Raw genomic sequence first — 21,670 nt, forward strand, 5'->3', positions numbered from 1 at the left:
CCCCCCGCCCGCAAACAAGCCATTTAAATCCCACCAATGGGGAGGCGGCGGGAGGGGAGCTCGGCACGCCATTGGTCAGCCCGGGGGGGGGGCGGGGCCGTTTTTTTCCCAGCCCCGCTCATTGATGAGAAAAGCGCCCGGCGCTGTTCCGCCCACTGCGCCCCCCCCCAGCCCCGCCCCGGTACCCGCTATGGGGGTGCCCCCCCCACACACACCCAGGCCTGGGGGGTTTTGGGGGGGGTTTTGGGGAGCAGAGTCCGGCCACGGGATGGGGAGCGCAGGGGGCACCGCGTGGGGGTCCCCTGTTGTCCATGGGGAGGGGTTGACCCCCCCCCACAGCACCCTGGGGTGCAAAGAGGCGGTGGGAGCACAGGCCTTGAGAATTTGGGGGGGCTGCTCCTGAATGCTTGCCCCCAGTTACCCCAGTGGGGACCCCCGCTCCCAGCACTGGGGCTCCTGTAGGGCTCAGCTTTGTCCCTGGTGTTCCCCCCCCACCCCAGCACTGGGGGGGCTCCCAGGGGGCCTGGCTCCATCCCTGTGGGTCCCCCAGGTCCCTTCTCCCAAATCAGGTGTGTGCCACCCTGCCCTACCCCTCCCTCTGCCCCCTTCATCCCTCTTGGTGTCCCTCCCCATCCATCCGTGTGCACCCCTCATCCCTGGGGCTGCCGGGAGCGGGGTTGGGGGGCTCCCAGGTGCTCCCCCCCAGTTTAGGGCTGGCACCCCGACACCACAACCCACGGCTGGGATGCCCCGGCTGTGATGGGCACGGCCAGACCCAGGCATCTTGGGGTCCGTCCTAGAGGTGGGTGGCAGACCCAGCTTTCACGGGGGGGGACACGTTCGAGGTCGGGGGGAGATGTTCGTTCACACGTCCTCACCCCAAAGCGCCCAGGCCTGGCACTAAGGGTGGGAGCAGGAGCACGGCCCCAATGGGACGGTGCCCGTGCGGGGTCACCTCTCCTTGGGGGAATCCTAAATTTATTAGGGTCGGCAAAGAGCTCCAAGCTCATCTGGCCCAGCCGTCCCCCTACCCACTAAATAATACCCCAATAAATAACACCACCCACTGACCCATGTCCCCGAGCACCGCGTCCAACCTCTCCTTAACCCCCCACCCCAAGGGACGGCGATGCCACCACCTCCCTGGGCAACCCATCCCAATGTCCTGAGAAGGAATTTCCCCAAATTCCCAACCTGAACCTCCCCTGGGTTCATCCCACCCTAAAAGGGGGGACACTTGGGGACACGCACACCCCCCCGCCCCAAGCTCCTGCTGGGCTCCAGGATCCCGCTGGTGACCCGCACCCCAAATCCAGGAGGGGCTCCGGAGGGGCACAGACCCCCCAGCTGGGGGATGGGGGGGGGAGTGGGGGCAACGCCAGGACCCCCCCTCGCTGTCCCCATCCCCATAGCAAGCGGTGCCGGGGGGGGGGGGGGACACAATGGGGCGGACAATGGGGTCCCCAAGCCCCGGAGGGGCGCCGGGAGCGCGGATGGGAGACAATGGGAAGGGGGGGGGGGGGCCGGGAACAGAGGCCGGGGGGGGGGTCGGGGGAGGCTCGGGGAGCGGCGGGGCCTTGGGGGCCGCTCCGTTGGGAGCCGGGGCTTCCTCCGCCTCCTCCTCCTCCTCCTCCTCCTCCTCCTCCTCTTCCTCCGCCTCCTCCTCCTCCTCCTCGGCCGCCGCCGCCGCAGCAGCCCCGGGATTTTCGTGGCGCTGGGCGCGGGCGGGGGGGGGCGCGCACAAAGGTGCACAAATGGTGAGTGGGGGGGGATTTGGGGGGGGGTCCCGGGCTGGAGGGGGTGGGGGGGTAAACGGGGAGGGGGGAGCAGCCTTAGGGCCGGGCCTGCCCGAGGGCCTGGGAAGCCGGGGACTTTCCTGGGGCCGCGGCCGGGCTTGGGAAGGCGCCGCTGGGCGAGTGGGGGGCGAGCGGGGGGCGAGTGGGGGGCGAGCGGGGGGCCAGGGGTGGGCGGCTGCTGGGAGCCCACGGGCGGGGGTGGGCAGCGGCAGCCCCCCAGCTCCCAGCCCCGCCACCGCTCGCTGGCTTCGCCCCGGAGCCCCCCACCCAGCTGCGTGCCCCCAATGCGCCCCTCCCCAGCTCCCCAGCACCGAGGGGCTGCATCGCGGGGGCTCGGAGCCCCTCGGTGGGCAGCGAACGCAGCCGGCACCCCCGCAACCCCCCCTCCCTTGGGACCCCTGCGTGGGGTGCAGGAGGGTGCCCGGGTGGTGGGCGAGGGGTCCGCAGCTCGCTCCGTCCCCTCCCCACCCTGCGGTGCTGGGTGCGTGGCTGGGGGAAGGGGGGGGGGGGCAGCAAGGTGCTGAGCTGCTCCCCCCCCTCCCAGCCACGCTCACCTGCTCCCGGCGGAGCCCCGGCCGGATCCTGAGCCGGTTTATCTTGGTCCTGGTCCTGGCGCAGCGCCCTGAGCCGCCTGGGAGTTCCCTGCGATCGGCGAGCGCAGACACCGGCCCTGCTGCCCCGGCTGGGGCGAGAGGCTTCGTTTCCCTTGGGAGAGGGAGTAGAGCCTGTTCCCCCCCCCGCCACCACCACCACCAAAGCCCGCGGGCCGCGGTGTAATAAGTGAGGCGGAGGTTTAAAAAAAAAAAAAAAAAAGGAGAGAAGAATTAAATATTATCTGCACGGAGCCTCTGGGGACGGCTCTTGCTTAATCACAGCAATTCGGGATCGTGCTGGGGCTGAGCTGGGCTCCGAGGCAGCCTGAGTCAGATGCGATCTCCGGGCTTCTCCTGGGGATTTGGGGCTGCCTTTGTGCTGGGGGCGAGCGCGGGACCCGAGCGGATGATTTAATTAGCAGATGACTCCGTCGGAGGCAGAGGTAGCTCCGAGCTTGGTTGGTAAACCCAGAGGTGCCCATCGCCACGGGTGGGTTTGGCCTTTCTGCTCTCCTCCGCAGCGAGGCAGAGGCACAGATCCAGCCATCGGCCCCGCCAGGGCTCTGCCCGACCTCCAAGCGCTTCCCAGAACATCAGACCCAGGATTTGGGGTGAATTCGGCTCCTTGCAGAGCCCGGAGGGGTTCCCTTCCCGCAGCTTGGGGTGCTTTGTGCTGCTGGTCCCGGTTCTGCCATGGGTTCCTGGGGAATTTGGCCACCTCGGCGCAGCCAGGAGAGGGGGGAAAGTGGGGTCTCTTGGTGGCAGGGGGGGACATTCAGCAGCCAGGGGTGCCCGTGCTGAGCCCCACACCATAACGTGGGGGGATGGAGCCTCCTGCTCGCCCCCAGGGACCCCATCCCATGGGGCAGAAGGTGCGAGGAGCTAACGGGGCGGCACAGCCCCACAGAGGGGCGCAGCTGGCTGCCATCCCCACTGCTCCTTTAACAGCACTCATCGTTCCTACAGGGACTTGGGGTCTCGGGGGCAGCTGCAGGTTCCCGTTATCAGCCCAGCGGGGATCCCAGAAACTTCCCTGGGATGTGGTGTGCTCCAGGAACACTCCTCCATGGCTGGCAGCGTGCACTGGTGTTTGGATGCTGAGCAGGGACCCAGTGCTGGCCATGCCAGGGGAAAGCTGCTCCATCCCGGGGCATTCCCTGCTGGAAAGGGTGACCCGGAGAAGGGGGGCTTCTGGCACGGCTTGCCTGGTGTTTGTCGGCTCTTCCAGGCTGGCTTCAGCCATTTGACTGATGAAATGTTTCTTGCTTGGGTCAGATCGCAGACAATGGGGCCGGAGGGGACACGGGGGAAGGCAGGGAGCCCATCTCGCCGGCTTCAGGCACGGCTGAAGCAGCCCCAGGTCTTTGGGCTGAGCTGATTTGAGATTTCAGGTCTGCTTCCCCAGGGCCGGCGTGCCTGGCAGATGCTTTATGGCTTTATTGTCCGGCCAGGATGCTGGGCAGGGGGCCTGGGAGAAGCGTGCGGCGAGGGCAGCGCCGTCCTTGCCTGGCTGTCCCCGGGGTCAGAGCTGTGGTGTCGTGGCTCACCAGCGGGCACGGGGTGACAGCACGGTGCCAAAGTCCCCACAGGGCCAGCTGCCAACGTCCCTGGCCCCGGACAGACCCTGTCTCTGCTCTGTTTCTCGGGGCTCTGAGACGCGGATCACACCGTCTGCCCGCCGCAGCCTTGCAGGATTTAGCGCCAGGCACTCGAGCGGATTAAGCGGAGCTGGGAAACATCCACAAGTGGGGTTGTTTACCCCGCCAGCGTCACTTTGGGTCGGGGCTGGTCCTTTAGGACATCGCAGGGCTTCCCGTGAGGCTGCCGGAGAGGCCACTAAGGTAAAAGTGCCCTCCCGAACCACGCATGCTGTGGGAGAGCCCTCACCCCATCCGTGCACCCTGCCGCCCCGCTCGGACCCCGTGCCCACCAGCGAAGCATCCCAGGACTGCGGTGTTCGGGTTCTCCTGCGCACCAGGACCTTGGGGTGGCCGCGGGGTCGTCACCCCGTGCCCGCATCCCCGCGGGAGGCACCGCCGAGGGAGATGCTGCGAGGCCGTGGGTGCAGGGCTGAGCCCCCCGCGTGGGGATCTGAGCCCAGGAGGGCAGAGCAGGAGCCGGTGAGGGGCCGTGGGGTGCGCAGGGCGCCGCAGTTAGGCTCCCTTGGTGCTGCGGCGTTTTGCAATGCAAATGGCTTTCTCTTTGCAGCCAGCCCTTCTCATGCAAATCCCCTGGGTTTGGTACATTTTCTCCCTCCGGTTCCAGACCTGCCGCAGCCATTTTTTTACCTGTGCATCCCGGCACGGCCACCGCCGCCGCCTTCGCCCCATAAAGCAGACCCGGTGACCGGGAGAGGCTGGGCTTTGTCCCGGAGCTGCGCAGTGGGAATCCCCCGAGCGCTCGGAGGGACTGGACGTTCCTGTGGATATTGTAACAATCCCGCGTGAGCGTAATTAAAGCTGACAGTTGGGAAGGGATATTAAACGTTCTGCATCCAAGCTGACGCTGAGCAATTTGAGATCAGAATGGGACCCCATGGGGGAATGGGATTAAGCTGCTCGGGCTTCCCATGGGCCTTTTGCGCGTCCCTCTGAAGCGCCTGCTTGTGCCGACGGACCAGGGACCTCTTCCAGCGTGGAAGTTTGCAGATTCCTCCTTGGGAACGTGGTGATGGCATCTCCAGAGCCTCGTGGGGCCGGGACTGGACCAGTTTCCCTGAAACGTCTCCAAAGCACGTGAGGAGGGTTGGGGCTGCTCCTGCAAAAGCCCATCTCGGGGGACTTCAGCATCCGACGGAGCCGAGCAGCCCCTGGCTTCTTCCCCAGCACGAGGCTCCCCAGAGGCAGCAGGAGAGACGCGGCGTGGACGCAGCTCAGCGAGGAGGTGCCAGGCTGGATGTGGCCCAGAGGGCTTGGGGAGAAAAGGGTTTGTGTTTGCACTTCTGGAGGGAGCGTGCGGATGAAGGGAGCCGGGCGAATTCCCCCCAGCCCCTCGGCAGGCTTGGCTAGACGTGGCTGTGCTGTAGCAGGGGGAATGCTTCGCCGAGCGGCCCCCCAGCTCCTGCCTGGGGAAGGCTGGAGCCTGTCTGCCCTCTCCACGCAGAGGACTTCAGACAGCGCCCACAAAGCTTCCTGCACCTTGCGCATCACCCGCGGACACCCAGCGCCATGGTGCCAGGAGCCTTTTCCGGGACTCAACCACGTCCCCTCCCTGTCCCCATCACCTCTGGCTTCCCCGATGGCCTTGGGGCTCCACCGGGATGGTGGCAGCTGGCCCGGTAGGGGACAGAGGCGGTGGCTGGCTGGGGATGGTGCCCATTGTGCAGAGCCAGCAAGGCGTGGTTGTGCAGCCAAGCGAGCAGACGTGCAGGGCGCTGGGCTCGGCAGACCCCAGCACCAGGACCAGGAGCTGCCTCCAGTCCCAGGCTGTGGCAGAGCTGGGGCTGGTTTTGGAGGTGTGACGGGGCTGGACAGGCTGTGCCCCGCTGGCTTTTCCACAGAGGGATGCTCGCTGTGCTGCTCCCTGCACCCAGCTCCCTGGCGGCAGCTCCAACAGCCCAAAAGTCACGGCGTGCAGCAGAGCTGAGGCTCACGTGAGGTTTTCTGCCTGTCCTTAAGTGTTTACAGACACCAGCTTGCGGTGTGCCTCAGTTTCCCCATCTCTGTGGCGGGCAGAGGTGTGCTGCCAGCCCTCGGGGCCCCTTGAGAGCACGAACAGCGTTGGAGCCGTGTGCCAGGATCCAGGACCCCGGCGTCCACCCCACGGTGCCCACCACAAGGCTGCCCACCGCCTGACTCAGTTTCCCTTCTTCTGGGAAGAAGATGCTCTCCTCAGCGTGCCGGTATTCCCTGCCGCTATTCCTGCTTGGCTTCGCCGGTGGGAAGCCAGCTCTGGTCGGCGTGCAGAGGGTTGCATCCACACCCGTTTTGGAACCACATGAGAGCACCATCGTCTCGCGCCGCTATCTCGGTGATCGATCTGGATTCGCAGATGCTTTGCACCAGTGGTGGAAAGAGCACCACCGTGGTGCAGTGGTGGAAAGGCACAACCCGTGGTGTAAAGGCACGGCCGTACGGGCATTTAGCAACCAGGTGGAGCAGTTCAGGGGCTGGTCAGGCTGCTCCCGGTGACCCCATGGGGTTTGGGTTCTGGGTCTCGGTGGGCGCCCTCCAACCTGCCCCAGGGCAAAGCAGCCCCAGGCTGGTTCAAATCCTCCTTGGCAGGGATGAGGGGAGTGGAGCTGCCAGGCTGTGTCCCTCGGGAAGAGCTGCCTGCTGCCAGCAAATGTCCTCTCTTGGCTCTTGGAAGCTCGTGGTCTCGGGGACGGAGTGGATGAGGCGAAGGTCAGTGCCCCAGAGCATGGTTTTGACTGGGAAGAGGAGTGGGTTTGCCTCTCGGGCTTCTCCCTGGAGCTGTTTAAAGCGAGAAAGGTTTCCCGTGGAGGAGCACTTGGGTCTTTTTGGGGGGCATTTGGAGGCAAGCAATAGTTGAGGTTGGAGATTTGTGGACTCAAAAGGCAGGGGAGATGGCGGCAGCTTCTTTCTGACCGCCAGCAGGATGTGCGCCCCGGAGCCCCAGCCGAGCTCTCTCTGCTTTGAAGCCCGAGATGTGCTTCAGCAGCATCCCGAGAAGCCATCCAGTCTGGACTTGAAGATGTCAAGAGATGGCAAATCCTCTCCTCCCCTGGGGAGTTTGTTCTAATGGTTAATCACCTCGCTATTAAAAATGTGAGTTTTCCTCCTCATTTGCCTGTGTCTGGCTTTTGCTCCCAGCCCTCGGCGGTTGCTCTGCTGGCTCGCAGAGGCCGGGTAAGGCGAAGCCGCTTCTCCTCCCGCAGACGAGGCAACCATTTCCAGCTCCACCTGAGCCCCCGTGCTGCCGAACCGGCTCCTCGCTCTGCCAGGCAAACTCTTCTTTTTGAACACCACCAACAATAAAAAAAAAAAAAAATCCCTTTCTTCCCTGCTGGAGCGGCCAAGCCCCTCGTTCCTCCAGCTGCCGTGAGAAACGCCGCGCTGCTTTGTACTTGGAGCCGGGCACCACGGCAGCTGCCTCCGCCTTCTCCAGGGACATCGCGAGGCGCCAGGGAAAGCTGGAAGAGTCCCCAGGGTGCTCAGGCTGCCCGGGGGCCATGGAGGTGCTGGGGGTGCGGGGCTTGGCGCTGCGCCCCTGGGGAAGCCGCTGCTTGGGGCAGGAGGAAGAGGAGCTCCGCCGTGAGCCCGTAGCCTCTGCTTGTGATCGAAGGGCCTGGGCCGTTCCCGTGGCTAATTGCCCGCTCCTGTTAGAAATGCCTGCATGGTTTTTGTCCTGGTTCGTTGAGGGGTGGTCCTGTGAGGGGTTTTTGGGCATTGCTGAACCCACAGGGCTGTTGGAGGGCTGTGATCCCTCAGGTCGCAGGGATGCGCCGAAATCCCCTCGTCATTTTGGCTGAGGTTTGAGAGACTGAGTCTGGATGGGGCCAGGACCCCGAGGGGATGCTGGAGGGGGCTGTGTCCCTTCTGTAGGGTCACGGTGAGGGGCAGCAGGGAGGTGGCACCGGCTGCATGATGCCAGAGAGTGGGGCTAGGGGCACGACAGGGGCGCAGAGGTCGAGGGTGCCGCACTGTTCCCTCTGCTGGGGCATTCTGCAGCGCGATGCCACCAGAGCTGCCTGATGCCACCACGGCTCTGCAGGGGCTCTCGGAACCGGTGACACCCTCAGTGAGCCCCATCCCTCGCTGGTGGGCTGGGCAGTGACATGGGAACAAGGACATCAACTCATGGTGGACACGTGCTGGGGCGCAGGACGCTCACAGTCCTCTTCGCCGTGACAATCCGGGGAGCAATGCGTCCCCAGGGGAGGGGACACCGCTCCTCCTGGCCGCTGCCGGGGCCAGAGATGCTTCTCTGCTCATCCCCTTCCCTTTTTTTTTCCCCCCAGCTCGGAGCCTCGGCGCGGACGCCCGACCCGTGAGCGGCCCCCATGCCGCGGTGGCCGCCAGCTGGATGCCGTCCCCGCCGCCCGCTGAGGATGCCCCGAGCGCCCCGGTGAGCGCCCGCACGGGGGACAGCGCCCGGCTCCAGCCCCAGCGCCCCTCCGGTGAGTCCCCGAGCTGTCCCCTGAGATCCCTGGGGACCGAGCTGTCCCCTCCTCGAGCCCCTCCGTGGCGCTAATGAATAGGGTCGGGGGAACAGCCCAGCCGTGGCCCCCCTGCGCCGAGCCGCCGGCCCTCGCATTGTTCCTGCCAGAAACCCGATGCCGGCCTCCCAACAAAGCCCAGAAGAAGGGGAGGGGGGGGGGGGGGGGCTGGCAGGGGGGCCGGGGGGGTCCCTTTCTCCCTGCCCCTTCCCCCATCGCTCGCTGGGGACGCCGGGACGAGCTCCCGGCCCCGTTGCCATCTCCTAGACAACCGGCGTGGGGGGGCTTTTGTCTCCATAGTGATAAATGTGCGAGCATCCAGCATCTGGGACAAAAGGGTGTCCCCCCCCCCCTCTGTCCGTGTGTGTCCCCCCCCCCCCAGCCTTGCTTCTTTTTCCCCTCCTCGACCCCCCCTCCCCGAGGCCTCGGAAAAGAGGCCAGAAGACATTTGGGTTTTATTTGGGTGAAATGGCATCGCCCTGGGAACGCGCCCAACCCCGCGCACAGCCGGCTCGGCCCCCACCGCCGGCACCCCCCCGGCACGCAGCGGGGTGGCCGGGTGCTCCCTCAGGGTGCTGGGGATCCCTTACAACCCCCCCCACCCCACCCTCCAGACATCATCTGGGTGCTGACGGGGGGCTGCGAGCCCCTCAATGGGGTTTGGGATGGCCCCGCAGAGGTGTCACCCGTCGGGGGGACACCGTGGTGGCCACCGTCTCGGTCCAGGTCCCTTCCTGGTGGGAATACTCCAGGGGGGCTGCGAACAGCTCCTGTGCTGCCGATGGGCTGAGGGTATAACGCAGCCATAAACCCCACATCATTCTCCCAATCCAACAGAGACACGGCCCTATAAGCAAGCGCAGGTGGGCGTAAGGCGCGCGTCCGGGCGGATTTACGCAGCAGCGGCGCGCAGGGAGATGTTGGGCGCTGCTGCACCGGGCTGGGGGCTCATCCGGGGGCTCCTGACCCCATCCTCGAAGCCGCCCCCCCAGCCTGGAGCCCCCCCCGGCCCTGCTGTGCCCACGGGGGCTGCGGGGCCTGCATTGATCCGGGTGTGAGATGCCGAATCCGTGCCGGGAGACTTGTTCGGGCAGAGCCCCAGACTGCGAGCCGGGCCTGCAAGCTTGCCTGCACCAAGTTATTCATTCTTTTGTTTTTTTTTTTTTGTTGTTTTTGGGTTTTAAGTTTGGCCCCCACCCCAGGCACTCTCCTGGCAATTAAAATAATGATGGTGATGTTCATTAAAAGGGTAAATCACCCGAAACAGCGCAGCTAGAAGCTGAGCACTAATAAAGGGAAAGGTGGTGGTCCCGCACCCAGCTGGGGTTTAAAATAGAAAATGTCCCAAAATGACCCAAATTCCTTCATCCTTTCCCCTCTGAAGTCCTGTCCCCGCTTTAAACCTGGATCCACAGGGACGGGGCGGGTGGTGGTGGCGTCCTGGTGGTGGCAGTGGGGGCACCCTGGGGTCCCCGGGCACGGCTCCGGGGGCCGCGACGGTGCCACCGACCCTTCCCTGTCCCCTCCGCAGGTGGGCGCACCGATTTCTCCTGAGCCGAGCCCAGCCCAGTGTTCAAAATAGAGTCCCTCAAGGTGACGGTCGACTTCCTGAAGGTGCCCCTCGGCCTGAAGAAGCCCCCTTTGAAGGAGGCCTTGGCGGCCATCCCGGGGCCGGGGAGACCCAAGCCCCTCGGCGTGGAGCGGCACAAGCCCCGGCGCGCCGACACCATGGACAATGAGTCGCAGTACTCGGGCTACTCCTACAAATCCGGGCACTCCCGCAGCTCCCGCAAGCACAGGTGAGAGGAGCTGGCGTGTCCCCGGGGGTCCCCTGTCCCCAGCGTGGGCGCGCACCCACCCTGCTCCCCTCTCTGCCCCTCTCCAGGGACCGGCGGGACCGGCACCGCTCCAAGAGCCGGGACGGGAGCCGCGGGGACAAGTCGGTGACCATCCAAGCGCCGGGCGAGCCCTTGCTGGACAACGAGTCGACGCGGGGGGACGAGAGGGTGAGGATGGGCAGGGGGCTGCCGTGGGGGCTGCCGGGCTTTACATCGCCTCCATCCCTGCTCTGGAAAGGGGCAGGAGCTGGCCCTGCACTTAGAACAGCCCCAAAACAGAGCCAACCTCGGTGACGCGGACCCAGCCCACGTCGGGGCTGGGAATTGGGGAAGGGGATGACTCCAAGAGCCCCGGAGGGTGCTGCCGAGGGTGGGAGCTGCGGGGGGGTCCCGGCGTGCCTTGCCCGCCCCCAGGGAGCAGTGGAGCCGGTCGGGCTGGCCCTGGGCAGGCTGACAGCACCTCGGGGCGCTGCCTCCGTGTGCCCGCGGCGAGGGCGGGGGAGCCAGACGAAAGGGGACGGGGAAGGGGACGGGGCTGTCGTGGTGTGGGCATGCAGCTGGGGTGGGCGCGGGGTGCCCGCAGCTCCCTGCCCGCTGCCCAGGGTGGAAAACCACCTTTGGGATCGGCTCCCTCGGGATCTGCTCCCTCCAGATTCGCTCCTGCTCCTTGCTCGGCGCCTGCGGGGCGACGCCGGCTCGGCCCTGCCAAGGTTTAATAACCCCAGCCCCGTCCCTGGGAGGATCAAACGGATGAGCGGGTTTGTGCAGCCGGTCGAGCTCTCTGCTGCTAGTGCGGGACCTGCAGCCCCCGGGACAGTTCCTGGAGCCCAAATTTCAGCAAAATCCCCCTCTGGGATGAGAGATGCTCTGGACAGGGCACTGCAGCGACGACGGGGACCAGGCTGGGCGCCAGCTCCTCCAGCCACCGCAGAGCACAGACCCTGGCTTTAATCATCTCCCAGCCACCTACACGGGCACCTCCAGCTCTTTCATCTTCCCCCAGTACGGAGCCGGTGCCGCCGGTGCTGCCTGAGCCGCTCGAGGCCGCCCGCGCGCTCCTGCAGTGTCCAAGCAAAGCACTTGAAAGACGGCCTGGAAATACGGACCAGTCCTGCGGGGGCGGCCAGCACCTCTCCGTTCCCCCTGCCTCCAGCAAGTCCCCGGCCCCGGGGGTTATTTCGCTGCTCCAGTTTGGGATGAAGTTGCCAGCCTGCAGAAATTCCGGGAGGAAAAATCCCAGCTTTGTCACGTACAAGGAAACCCCCGGCTTCAGGAACGCCGAGGTGCTGTGGAGCAGGACGCGAGGACAGACAGATGGATGGATAGACCCTGAGTGTGGAGGAGCAATGCTGGTGACGCCGCCTCCCTTTGCTGAAACCACGTTTTAACTGGGAAGGGACCAAAAAGGGACGTCTCACTTCCACACCTGCATGGCTTTGGTGAAAAAAAGAAATGAATGGGGCCAGGTTGGCCACGCTCTGGGATTGTGTCCGCTCCCGGTCCTGTTTTTATATGGGACAGGCTGCGCTGGCTGCTGGGGAGCTGCTGGGGTCTGGCGCCTGCCTGGGATTGTGCTGGTGAAGCTGGAGGTTGCATGGAGAGGTTTTACAAGCAGGGAATACGTCTGAGAACAGAAAACAAACAAACAAAAAACAGCAAAAAAAAGCCAAAAAAAAAAGCAGACTAAGCTTTAAGAAACTGCCCCGTCCCCCTGGCAGAGATGCGTACCCCAAAAGGGACTGCTGGCGAGCCGGCACGCGGCCACGAGCCCCGATCGCCGTCGATCTCGCCCTGCCCCGGCGCTGGAGCAGGCAGCGGCAGCCGGCGAGGAGGAGGCGGCAGCGAGGGTGTGTTGGGACGGCGGCCGGGCATGTTGGCTCTGGCCCCGCTAATGAGGGGATTTGCCTGGAAACAGGATGCCTTCCACTTGCAAAGCCGCTCTCGCCCGCGTCGTGCGCGGCGGGGCGGAGAGGTGGAGCGCGGCGCAGAGCCTCCGACGGGGATTTCCTGGAGGGTCCCGGCCGATTCGCCGTCCCCCCCCCCCAACCCCGGCTGCTAAATGGGGGTGATGGCACCGGTCAGCACGCCGGGCTTGGAGGTTTGGGGGCCGGAGGGGGTTGCCGGGTTGGGTTGGGATCTCGGGGTGGCAGGGCCCTCCTCCACGTGACCCTCTCCCCTTCCCCAGGATGACAACTGGGGCGAGACCACCACGGTGGTGACGGGGACGTCGGAGCACAGCATCTCGCACGATGACATTACGCGCATCACCAAGGACATGGAGGACAGCGCCCACCTGGACTGCTCCCGGCACCTGGGCGTCGCGCTGGCCGGGGCGCTGGCGCTGCTCGCCTTCCTCACGCCCCTCGCCTTCATGCTCCTGCCCCAGCTGCTGTGGCGGGAGGAGCTGGAGCCCTGCGGGACGCCCTGCGAGGGGCTTTTCATCTCGGTGGCCTTCAAACTCCTCATCCTCCTGCTGGGCAGCTGGGCGCTCTTCTTCCGCCGCCCCAAGGCTTTCTTCCCGCGCGTCTTCGTCTTCCGGGCGTTGCTCATGGTGCTCGTCTTCCTCCTCGTCGTCTCCTACTGGCTCTTCTACGGCGTGCGCATCCTGGACTCGCGGGACCGCAACTACCAGGGCATCGTGCAGTACGCCGTCTCGCTGGTGGACGCGCTGCTCTTCGTGCACTACCTGGCCGTGGTGCTGCTGGAGCTGCGCCAGCTCCAGCCCCAGTTCACGCTCAAGGCCGTGCGCTCCACCGACGGGGCCAGCCGCTTCTACAACGTCGGGCACCTCAGGTAAAGAGGGGTGGCAGGGACAGGGATGGGTTGGGGGGGACTCCCGCGGGTCTGGGTGAGCTCCAGTGTCGGTGCGGGCTCCGGTGCTTGCAGGACCGCGGTGCAGTCGTGGTGCTTGTGCGTTCCCGTGTGTGTTTTGTGTGTTTGCACGCGTGTGTGTCTGCATGCGGGTGTTTATGTGCACACACACACGTTTTTATGTTTCTGTGTGTGCATCTGCATTCGTGCGTGTGTATTCGTGCTTGTCTATTTGCACCCGGGTGTGCACACGCTGCGTCCCGCTGCATGCTGGCACCGGAGGAGCCGTGCGTGTGCCCGCAGCAAGACCCCCGTGCTCCCTCCCCGTCCTGTCCCGGCTGTGTGCGTGCCCCCGATGGATGCTAACCTGCTTTTTGTGCCCCCGTGCCCCTGCAGCATCCAGCGAGCGGCCGTCTGGATCCTGGAGAACTATTACCACGATTTCCCAGTCTACAATCCTGCCCTCCTCAACCTGCCAAAATCCGTCCTGTCCAAGAAAATGTCCGGGTTTAAAGTCTATTCCCTTGGCGAGGGTGAGCTCCCCCCGTTCCCTTGGCTTTTCCTCTCGTTCTCCCTCCTCCCATCCCGGTGTTTTCCCCTCCGAAGGCAGCTTCCCGGGCCGGGCTCCGGGCGCCGAGCCGGTCCCTCTGGATTTGCGTGCGTTTGTCCCGGCCGGCGCGGGCGAGTCGGGTGCCGGTTCCCAGCCCACACCAGTAACGCCCTGCTGCAAGCAGCAGCAAGTCGAGCGCGGCCGCGGGACGGGGCTGTGCCGGCAGCGCTGGGAGGTGTGAGGAGGGCGGGGGGGGGGGAACCCTGGGTGCCCGCTCCCCCAGTTCTGAGCTTGCCCCTTTCCCTGCAGAAAACAGCACGAATAACTCCACGGGGCAGTCCCGGGCCGTCATCGCCGCGGCTGCCCGCAGGCGCGACAACAGCCATAACGAGTACTACTACGAGGAGGCAGAGCACGAGCGCAGGGTGCGGAAACGCCGCGCCAGGTACGGGGCCGTCAGCGGGGACAGGGCCCTGGGGACCCCCAGGAACCATCCCAGGACCCCCCTGGGGTGCCAGGAGGGAGGGAGCAGCCCCAGGGCCACCTCCAAGAGCTGGAGCTGCTTTTGGAGCAGCACGTCGCAGGGTGCTGGGTGGTGTCCCCGGAAAATTGCTTTTGGGATACGGGGCACGGGGTGGAGCTGTGGGGCAGGGGGGTGGCGAGTGGCTCCCTCGACCCCCAGGGCTCCTGGGGACCTCAGGACCGGGCTCTGCTGCCCCAACTGCCCCGCTGCACCCGTGGGCTGTGGTCTTCATGGAGACCCCGAGTGGCTGCAGCTGGAGGCACTGCGGGGTCCCTCGGGTCCAAGCTGTGCCCCATCGGGGCCGCCCAGAGCAGGGGGGCTCAGCACCACATCCAGAAGCTTTCGAAGAGCTCCGAGGAGGAAGCCCCACAGGTTTTTTCTCCCGGCAGGCTCGTGGTGGCGGTGGAAGAGGCCTTCACCCACATCAAGCGGCTGCAGGAGGAGGACCAGAAGAACCCGCGGGAGATCATGGACCCGCGGGAGGCAGCCCAGGCCATTTTCGCCTCCATGGCCCGGGCCATGCAGAAATACCTGCGCACCACCAAGCAGCAGCCCTACCACACCATGGAGAGCATCCTGCAGCACCTCGAGTTCTGCATCACCCACGACATGACGCCCAAGGTGCGCGGGGGCGCAACGGGACGGGACCCAGCCACCAGGGTTTCCCCACCTTGGCTCGGGGAGGGTTTTGCCCACGGCGTGAGAGCACCCCCCGGCAGGGCGAGGGGTGGGGGGGGAGGCTTTTTGTGGCGCGGCGCAGCCAGAGAAGCGGGCGTGCCAGGCGGCGATGGATGGGGGCAGGTTCCCAGCTGCTGGACCTGCTGTGCTGGGATGCTTTTCCTGCAGGACCTGCTGAGCAGCTTGAAGCTGAAAAAAAATATATATTAAAAAATAATAAAAAAAGGCAGAGGTTCACACGTCCGTTCCTTCCTGCAGGCGTTCCTGGAGCGGTACCTGAGCGCCGGGCCCACCATCCAGTACCACAAGGACCGCTGGCTGGCCAAGCAGTGGACGCTGGTCAGCGAGGAGCCGGTGACGAACGGCCTGAAGGACGGGGTGGTCTTCGTGCTGAAGCGCCAGGACTTCAGCCTGGTGGTGAGCACCAAGAAGATCCCGTTCTTCAAGCTCTCGGAGGAGTTCGTGGACCCCAAGTCGCACAAGTTCGTCATGAGGCTGCAGTCGGAGACCTCCGTGTGAGCTGACGAGGGGTGGAGAGGGGCCGGGGGGGCCACCCCGCCTCGTCCTCCCCGCCTCTGCCGAGGCTCAGCGAGGCCGTGGCCGGAGGGCAGGACTGCGGCAGGCACCTGGAAGCAGTGCCCGCGCCTGGCCCCGCCACCAACCTGTGGCCACCGCTCGCCCTCCGGCTCGGGTCCCCGTCGGGCGAGCCGAGCCCCTTCCTCCTCGTCCCCGCGCTCCCCGAAACCCAGGTCCTTGTAGCAATCCCCCAGGAGGCGCATCCAGCGCAGGACGGTGTCGCGGCCGGGAAGGCGGCGGCGTCCCTCGGTGCCATAACTCAAGGGCTAACCCTCCGTTGAATTTCCTTCACCAGCGTCTTTGCAGCGCGGCCGGGTCTGGCGGACCCCCCCCCCCCCCCGCGCCCCGCGCTTTCCCGTTTTCTACCTGGCGACTGTCCTGCCTCTGGCCTTAAAGCACCGCCCGGCGTCCGGGGCTGGTTTTTAAAGAATCGAGACTTTTGGAGTATTTTGCAAACACCTCTGCGATCTGTGGCTGCTATGAACCCCTCCCCGGCTGCCGGGGAAGGACCCGAAGCGGCGATGCTGCCGCGGGCAGGTCCTCGCCTCCCCACCGTTTTCCACGCTCGCCTCTTAACAAAAGCAAGAGAAAGTCGGGGTTTTAAGGCAAAAAGCGGCTTTTCGGCGGCGGTGCGTGTGCCCCCGAGGAGATCAGCGTCCCTGCAACCCACCCTGCCAGCTCCGAGCATGGGGGGGGCTTTGCACCGTTCCTGCAGCGTGGCAAGAGCCCAAATCGTGCTGGAGTGGGGCAAAAATCATCCCAGCCTTGTCCGTGGCACCGGGCTGGCCGGTGAGGGCGAGGGGTTGCGGGATTTGGGGAGCACAACACCCTTGGGTTTGCTGCAGAACGGCCCTAAGCACCCCTCGGGCTCCGCTGCTGGCCCCGGGTGGCTTCTTTGCAAAGGGTCTTGGGTCACCAAGGTCCAAAATCTGCGTCCTGCGGTGGAGATGGGGACGTGGTGGCCCCCGGGGGGGCTGAGCGAGGGGACCCCGCAGCGCTCAGACCCACGCCACCATCGCCGTGGGGCACCGAGCGCCTGCAGGGCCCCCGTGCCCACAGAAGCTTTTGCCTTCCCTTGGTTTTGTTAAGGTTGCAAATACCTCATGTGGTTGTTTTTTTTTTTTCTGTTGTTTTTATTTGATTTTATTTTTTTCATCTGGCTTTTGTGCTGGGGGAGGCTCATGGGGGTGACCGCGGCACCCCGAGCCATTTGGGCTCGCTCGGTGGCGAGACCTGCCAAATTCCCTCGCTGTGACGCACACGTCCCACTCCAGGGGGGCTGGGGGCTTCCCCAGTAAATACCAGTACCGGAGAGAGGCTCCCCAGTGGATTTCAAGGGCTCGCCCAGCACAAGCTTGTGGGGGGACGCGGCGGCGGGGGGTGGGGGGCACCGCCTTTCTGAATTCCTACGAAATCTCCATTTTTCTGGAGTTTCTGTGTTTTTATGGCCCCGCCAGGTCCCCGCCGTGCCAGCGTCCGTCCCACGCCAGCTTCCAGTCCCGTTTACACCAGCACCGCCGCGCCGGAGCCCCCCCGGGTGCCGGAGCCCCTCGGGGGGGGCTGGTGCCGCCGGGAGCCCGGTTTGGGGGTGTTTTACTGCAAAAAGACTTCAGTGAGTGAGAGTGGATGTTGTAGGCCTTGGGGGGGGGGGGCGGGATTTTCCACTTGGAGTTTAAGAAGAATTCACCTTTTTTCGTTCTTTTTTTTTTTTTTTCCGCAGAGCCGAGCCCTTGTGCATGCGTGTAGAAAATTGTAAAATGTAAAATTGTTTTTTAATATATAAAAAGCTTGTTTTTACAGTTTGCAGTGGATCGAAGCATTATGGCAGTGTTAGGAAGTTGGTTTTTTGTCTTTTTTTTTTTTCATAGAGGATCTAATTTTTTTTTTTTTTTTTTAATAAAATAAACCCGTTGGACATTTTTTTTTTTTTTTTTTTGGCTTTATCTTCCCCCCCAAACCCACTCCAAACCCTTCTCGGTGTGGGGTCGGGGCCGGATCCAGATCCGTGCCCTGCAGCAGCAGGAGGCGGCCTCCAGAGAGCGCTCGGGGAAACTGGTCCCTGCCCTAGGAGGATGCTCGGGACTCTTGGGGCCAAGGTTTGGGGTTTGGGGGGCCAAGGTTTGGGGTTAACGGAGCCAAGGGTTTGGGGTTTTAGGGGTTTTATGGAGCAAAGGGTTTGGGGTTTTCTGGAGCCAAGGGTTTGAGGAAAGATTTGGGGGCGTTATGGAACCCTTGGTTTGGGGTTAACGGAGGAAAGATTTGGGGGGTTATGGAGCCCTTGTTTTGGGGTTTCTGGAGCCGAGGATTTGGGTTTTATGGGGCTAAGGACGGGGGATTTATGGGACCAAAGATTTGGGGATTGTGGAACCAAGGATTTGGGGTTTACTTGGCCAGCAGTTTGGGGTTTATGGAGTCACAGTCTTAGGGTTTTTGGGGTGACACAGGTTTGGGGTTCATAGCCCCACATGCCTGGGGCTTATGGGGCCAAGGATTTGGAGCTAACGGGGACGGGGATTCGGGGTTTGCACAATGAAGGCCCTGGGGTGCAACTGGAGAAACTCCCAAACCCTTCGGGGCGCAGCCCCCACCTCGCCCCCCTCGCAGGATGCGTGCCCTGAGCACAGAGGCAGCGGATGCGACGGCACCTGCGCCCCCAAAACACCCCCCCTGGCCCCCCGCTGATTCACCAGCACCCGGCGTCAGCGTTTCCTTTGGCTTTAGCACCTTTTTTCCCCCACTATCAGCCTCCCCGAGCATCACCTGCCCACCTCCCTCCCTGCACCTTACGTGGGGCTGTGCGCTGGCACCGGGGGGAGCAGAAAAAGGAGATGCCAAGGCAGGGACCAGCTTAACCCAGGGACCCGGGGATGTCACGGTGTCACCGGCCATGGGGACAGCATCCATCCAGCTGCATGCATTGAGAGCTGCTCGCTTCCCTGTGATGGATTTTTTTGCTTCTCTGCCCTTCCCGGGCTGCCACCCACAGGGTGCCCCCATGGTTATTTCCAGCCCTCGCCACCTTCCCTTTTCTCTCACCCCGCCTTTGCCCCGTGATGACTTCAACGCTCAGCAAATGAGCTGCCGGCACGGTAGCTGCGTGGTTTCCCCCCCCACCACCCTTTCCTGTGACTAATTAATCAGCCAAAAAACCTCCTGCCCCCGCAGCCCCCCCTTTTTCCCTCCGCGTGGGCCCGCGGCCGCCTCCGCTCCTTCCTAGGGCCAGGAAAAACTGACAGCTCGGCTGCGTGGGGTGCAGAAAATCCAGGATTTCTGGGGTGAAACCCGGCTTTATTGGCTCGGCCGTGCCCCCCCCCACAAGCCCTGTCCTTGGGGGCCGTGAACGCTGCGCCCAGCCCCGTCCCACGCGGGTCCCCGTCCCGCTGGGTTTTGGCGACGTGCCGGAGCATCCCTCGGAGCGAGGTGGTACATGATGTTCACGTCCCCCAGCATCCACGTGTCCCCCCGCTGGGTGTCTGGTCAGAATTTGTCCTCCTGGGGTGGCCTCGTGCTCCATCAGGTTGTCCAAAAGCCACTGGCTCCCCTGGCCGGCCCTCAGTCGGCACCAGGCTCCCCAGAGCAGCAGGGATTGCTGGTGGCCGCAGGGACAGCTGGCTGCTGAGGTCAGGGAGAGGCAAAAGGAGGAGATGAGGGGGCCACAAACCCTCCCTGGGGGTCACAAACCCTCCCTGGGGGTCCAGGGCACATCAGGAGCATCCTAAAAACCTCCCCACACAGCGCTTTGGGTGCACACCGTGCCCAGAATTGTGCCCTGGGCTGGCAGCTGCCAGGAGAGGGGGGAGGGGGGAATACCTGGGAAGGCAGCGGCTGTCCTGGGGGGGGGTCCGGCTGGCAGAAGGTGGTCTCGGTCAGCTCCTGGGCTTGGGGGTTCTCTGCCCCTTTCCTGTCCTCCTGCTAGAGAGGAGCAGCAGCACAAGGAGGTGCTGAGCATCCTCGCCACGGCTGCGGCAGGTGGGGAAACTGAGGCACAGGAATGGGGGGGAAGTGCTGGAGCAGCCCCCACGTGCCCGGCTCACCTGGGCAGCGGGGATGATCAGGGCGGTGTCGTGCTCTTGGACAAGCGCATCTGCAACGCAACACACGGGGCCGAGTCAAGGCACTAGGAGCGGGCAGAGGCTGCGCTAACGAGCGTTGCCCTAACGAGGAACCCGCTCGCGGCTCACCTGAGAAGTCGCTGATGGAGGTGGTTGGCTCCCGCGTCCCTGCGGGGCAGGGCAGACACACGCATGACATTAGAGAGGCTGAAAAGCCATTAATAAAACAACAACAACAACAAAAGCACACAGCGAGGTCCCGCTGGGATGAGGAGTGAGCAGGTTTGGGTTTTGCTTGGCGAGGCCACGAGCTCGAGTTTGTGCCAAAACAGAGAGAGGCCGAAGCTTCGTGGCACAGGGGAGCCCAAAAGGTGCAAAACTGAACAGAAGAAGCCTCCTCCAGCACGAAGCCTCGTCGAGCCATGCCAGCATGGGTGGCATTTTGCTGCTTTTCGTGGTGCTCTGAGGCTGGGAGGGTTTGCCACCACCCTCTGCTGCTGAACCCATCACGGGGCTGCCCCAACCACGGGTGCCCCGGCGAGGAGCTCACCTTCGCCCTTGGTCCTCCGGTAGGTGAAGAAGAGCACGAGCAGAGCAAGGAGCACAAAGATGACAGGGGACCAGTACTTGACGGGAACTCCCGACCCATTTCCTATGGGGAGAGACTGGAGATGGGGGCTTGCTGCCAGCAAAAGGGGGTCAGGGGCACTGGGGGGGCTGCAGGACCCTCCAGGGTGGTGGCATTTGGTGGCACAGCCCCGAGCCACATCTCATCCTTGCCCCAAGGCACTCACGGGTTTGGTTCCCCAGGCTGCCTGCTTGCATCGGCGCGGTGATGTTGGGGGGGTCCCTGGTCGAAGTGGGGGTTGGAGAGGCCGCAGGCCACATCTTCATCCCATCCACGTCCCTGGTGGCCGCGGTGGGGTCTCCCGTAGCCTCTGGGTTGTCATCGTGCTGGATGATGTTCTGGTCCCACAGCTCCTCTCCTTTGAGGGTGAGTGCTGGGCGCAAGGCTCGTTAATTCACGCTAGGGCCGAGCAGCCCCAGCGACACCAACCCCGCACATCCAAATATTAGGAACTCGAGGTAGGACACTGAAACCTCACACCAAGCAGCACGTGGCATCGGGGCTGCACAAACCCCACCGGGATCCTGATCCTGAGCAGCTCACCAGCAGTGCCAGCGTGGTGGCTGTGCCATGGTGGCGCAACGGGGCCACGGCTCGGGGACACCCAACTGGTGCCAGGGCCGGGCAAGGGGCCGGGTGGGCAGCGAGCATCCCAGCTGTGGTGCTGGTACAGAGCTGGGCTTGAATCTAAGAGCCAGCAGCGCGGTGAGGTTGGGGTTCACAGCAGAGCCCTGGGTGCTGAGGGAGCTCGGGGTGCCCAACGCCTCCCCCTGTGCGCAAGCCAAGCCATAAAGCAGGAGGCCGGAGCCACGCTCCCCATAAAATATCAGGGCCAGCACCCTGCCCTGATGCAGGGGCTGCAGTGCCCTGGGCAGCCATCGCGGCCTTGCACCCCCGGCCTTCACGCCGCCCCCTCTTCCTCTTCCTCTTCTTCTTTCTTCCCTCCCAGCCCTGCAGGTGGGGGCACCCCGAGGCCCCGTGTCGCCCCCCCAGCCCCACTCACCAGCCCCAGCACCAAGCACGGCGACGCAGAGCCACCTCCAGCCGGCTCCGCTCGCCTCCATCCCCTCTGCCCCTCCGAGCCCTCCACCGCGGCTCCTCGCAGCCGAATTTGCAATGCCTTCCTTCCCCTTTCTGCCCAGCCAACGGCTTCCTGTGAGCACAAAGGTGCTGCCGACATAAAGCGATGATTAATGGGCAGAAAGCATCCCGGGGGGCACCGCCGGGGCTGCAATGGGGTAAGGGACGGCGCCCCAGCCATCACCAGCGTGCGCGAAGGAGGCGGAGATGCTCCAGCACTGCCCCAGCTCCCTTTGGGCCCTTTCCTGGTGTCACCGGTGCTGCTTCGAGCCCTGGACGTTGCCCTGGTGGGCTGCCACAGGGGCAAATCCCTTGGCAAAGCGTGTGGCCCACTGAGGTTTTTTATTTTTTAATGGATCGGCAGAAATTCAAGAAAACACAAAAACAAGTCTTATCTGGCTGCACCGTGAAAACGCGGAGAACAAAG

General features: G+C 64.3%; 2 protein-coding genes across 6 annotated transcripts; one reads left to right on the forward strand and one right to left on the reverse strand.

Moving 5' to 3' along the window:
- The first annotated feature begins 1,676 nt into the window (after positions 1–1,676).
- Positions 1,677–17,395, forward strand: VANGL2 (VANGL planar cell polarity protein 2). 3 transcript variants are annotated; one of them, XR_014319152.1, is made up of 10 exons: positions 1,677–1,757; positions 8,310–8,468; positions 10,039–10,306; positions 10,393–10,513; positions 12,531–13,138; positions 13,553–13,689; positions 14,016–14,151; positions 14,619–14,850; positions 15,166–17,095; positions 17,204–17,395. XR_014319152.1 is itself a non-coding variant. In XM_082780685.1 (9 exons), the coding sequence occupies exons 3-9, from the start codon at positions 10,236–10,238 to the stop codon at positions 15,424–15,426; spliced, it is 1,566 nt and encodes a 521-aa protein (XP_082636811.1). In that variant the 5' UTR covers positions 1,677–1,757; positions 8,310–8,468; positions 10,039–10,235; the 3' UTR covers positions 15,427–17,114. The 3 variants fall into 3 exon arrangements, 2 of the variants coding, with proteins under 2 accessions (XP_082636811.1, XP_082636812.1); XM_082780685.1 differs by lacking the exon at positions 17,204–17,395 and having other exon boundaries at positions 15,166–17,114; XM_082780686.1 differs by lacking the exons at positions 1,677–1,757; positions 17,204–17,395 and adding an exon at positions 5,608–5,666 and having other exon boundaries at positions 15,166–17,114.
- A 1,442-nt stretch (positions 17,396–18,837) lies between these two features.
- LOC309888407 (uncharacterized protein) lies at positions 18,838–21,280 on the reverse strand. Of its 3 annotated transcripts, none has more exons than XM_082780708.1 (7): positions 21,167–21,280; positions 20,330–20,536; positions 20,086–20,187; positions 19,665–19,703; positions 19,518–19,567; positions 19,294–19,392; positions 18,838–19,098 (listed from the first exon to the last, which is right to left on the reverse strand). In XM_082780708.1, exons 1-7 carry the CDS (start codon positions 21,225–21,227, stop codon positions 19,036–19,038), a joined length of 621 nt encoding a protein of 206 aa, XP_082636834.1. In that variant the 5' UTR covers positions 21,228–21,280; the 3' UTR covers positions 18,838–19,035. The 3 variants fall into 3 exon arrangements, with proteins under 3 accessions (XP_082636834.1, XP_082636833.1, XP_082636832.1); XM_082780707.1 differs by having other exon boundaries at positions 18,838–19,095; positions 19,294–19,395; XM_082780706.1 differs by having other exon boundaries at positions 19,294–19,395.
- Between the last annotated feature and the right edge of the window lie 390 nt (positions 21,281–21,670).

Source organism: Aythya marila (genome assembly GCF_965140915.1).
Source record: "Aythya marila genome assembly, chromosome: 29".
NCBI lineage: Eukaryota > Metazoa > Chordata > Aves > Anseriformes > Anatidae > Aythya > Aythya marila.

What these genes read in the sequence shown, in the direction of transcription:
- VANGL2 (XM_082780685.1), top strand. Translation starts at nt 10,236, where the DNA reads ATGGACAATGAGTCGCAGTACTCGGGCTACTCCTACAAATCCGGGCAC. An exon ending in CGCAGCTCCCGCAAGCACAG is followed by an intron (nt 10,307 to 10,392) that starts GTGAGAGGAGCT and finishes GCCCCTCTCCAG; the next exon opens with GGACCGGCGGGACCGGCACC. An exon ending in TACAACGTCGGGCACCTCAG is followed by an intron (nt 13,139 to 13,552) that starts GTAAAGAGGGGT and finishes GTGCCCCTGCAG; the next exon opens with CATCCAGCGAGCGGCCGTCT.
- LOC309888407 (XM_082780706.1), bottom strand. Translation starts at nt 21,227, where the DNA reads ATGGAGGCGAGCGGAGCCGGCTGGAGGTGGCTCTGCGTCGCCGTGCTT. An exon ending in CCGGAGGACCAAGGGCGAAG is followed by an intron (nt 19,704 to 20,085) that starts GTGAGCTCCTCG and finishes CCTGCCCCGCAG; the next exon opens with GGACGCGGGAGCCAACCACC. An exon ending in GACAGCCGCTGCCTTCCCAG is followed by an intron (nt 19,099 to 19,293) that starts GTATTCCCCCCT and finishes CCCTGACCTCAG; the next exon opens with CAGCCAGCTGTCCCTGCGGC.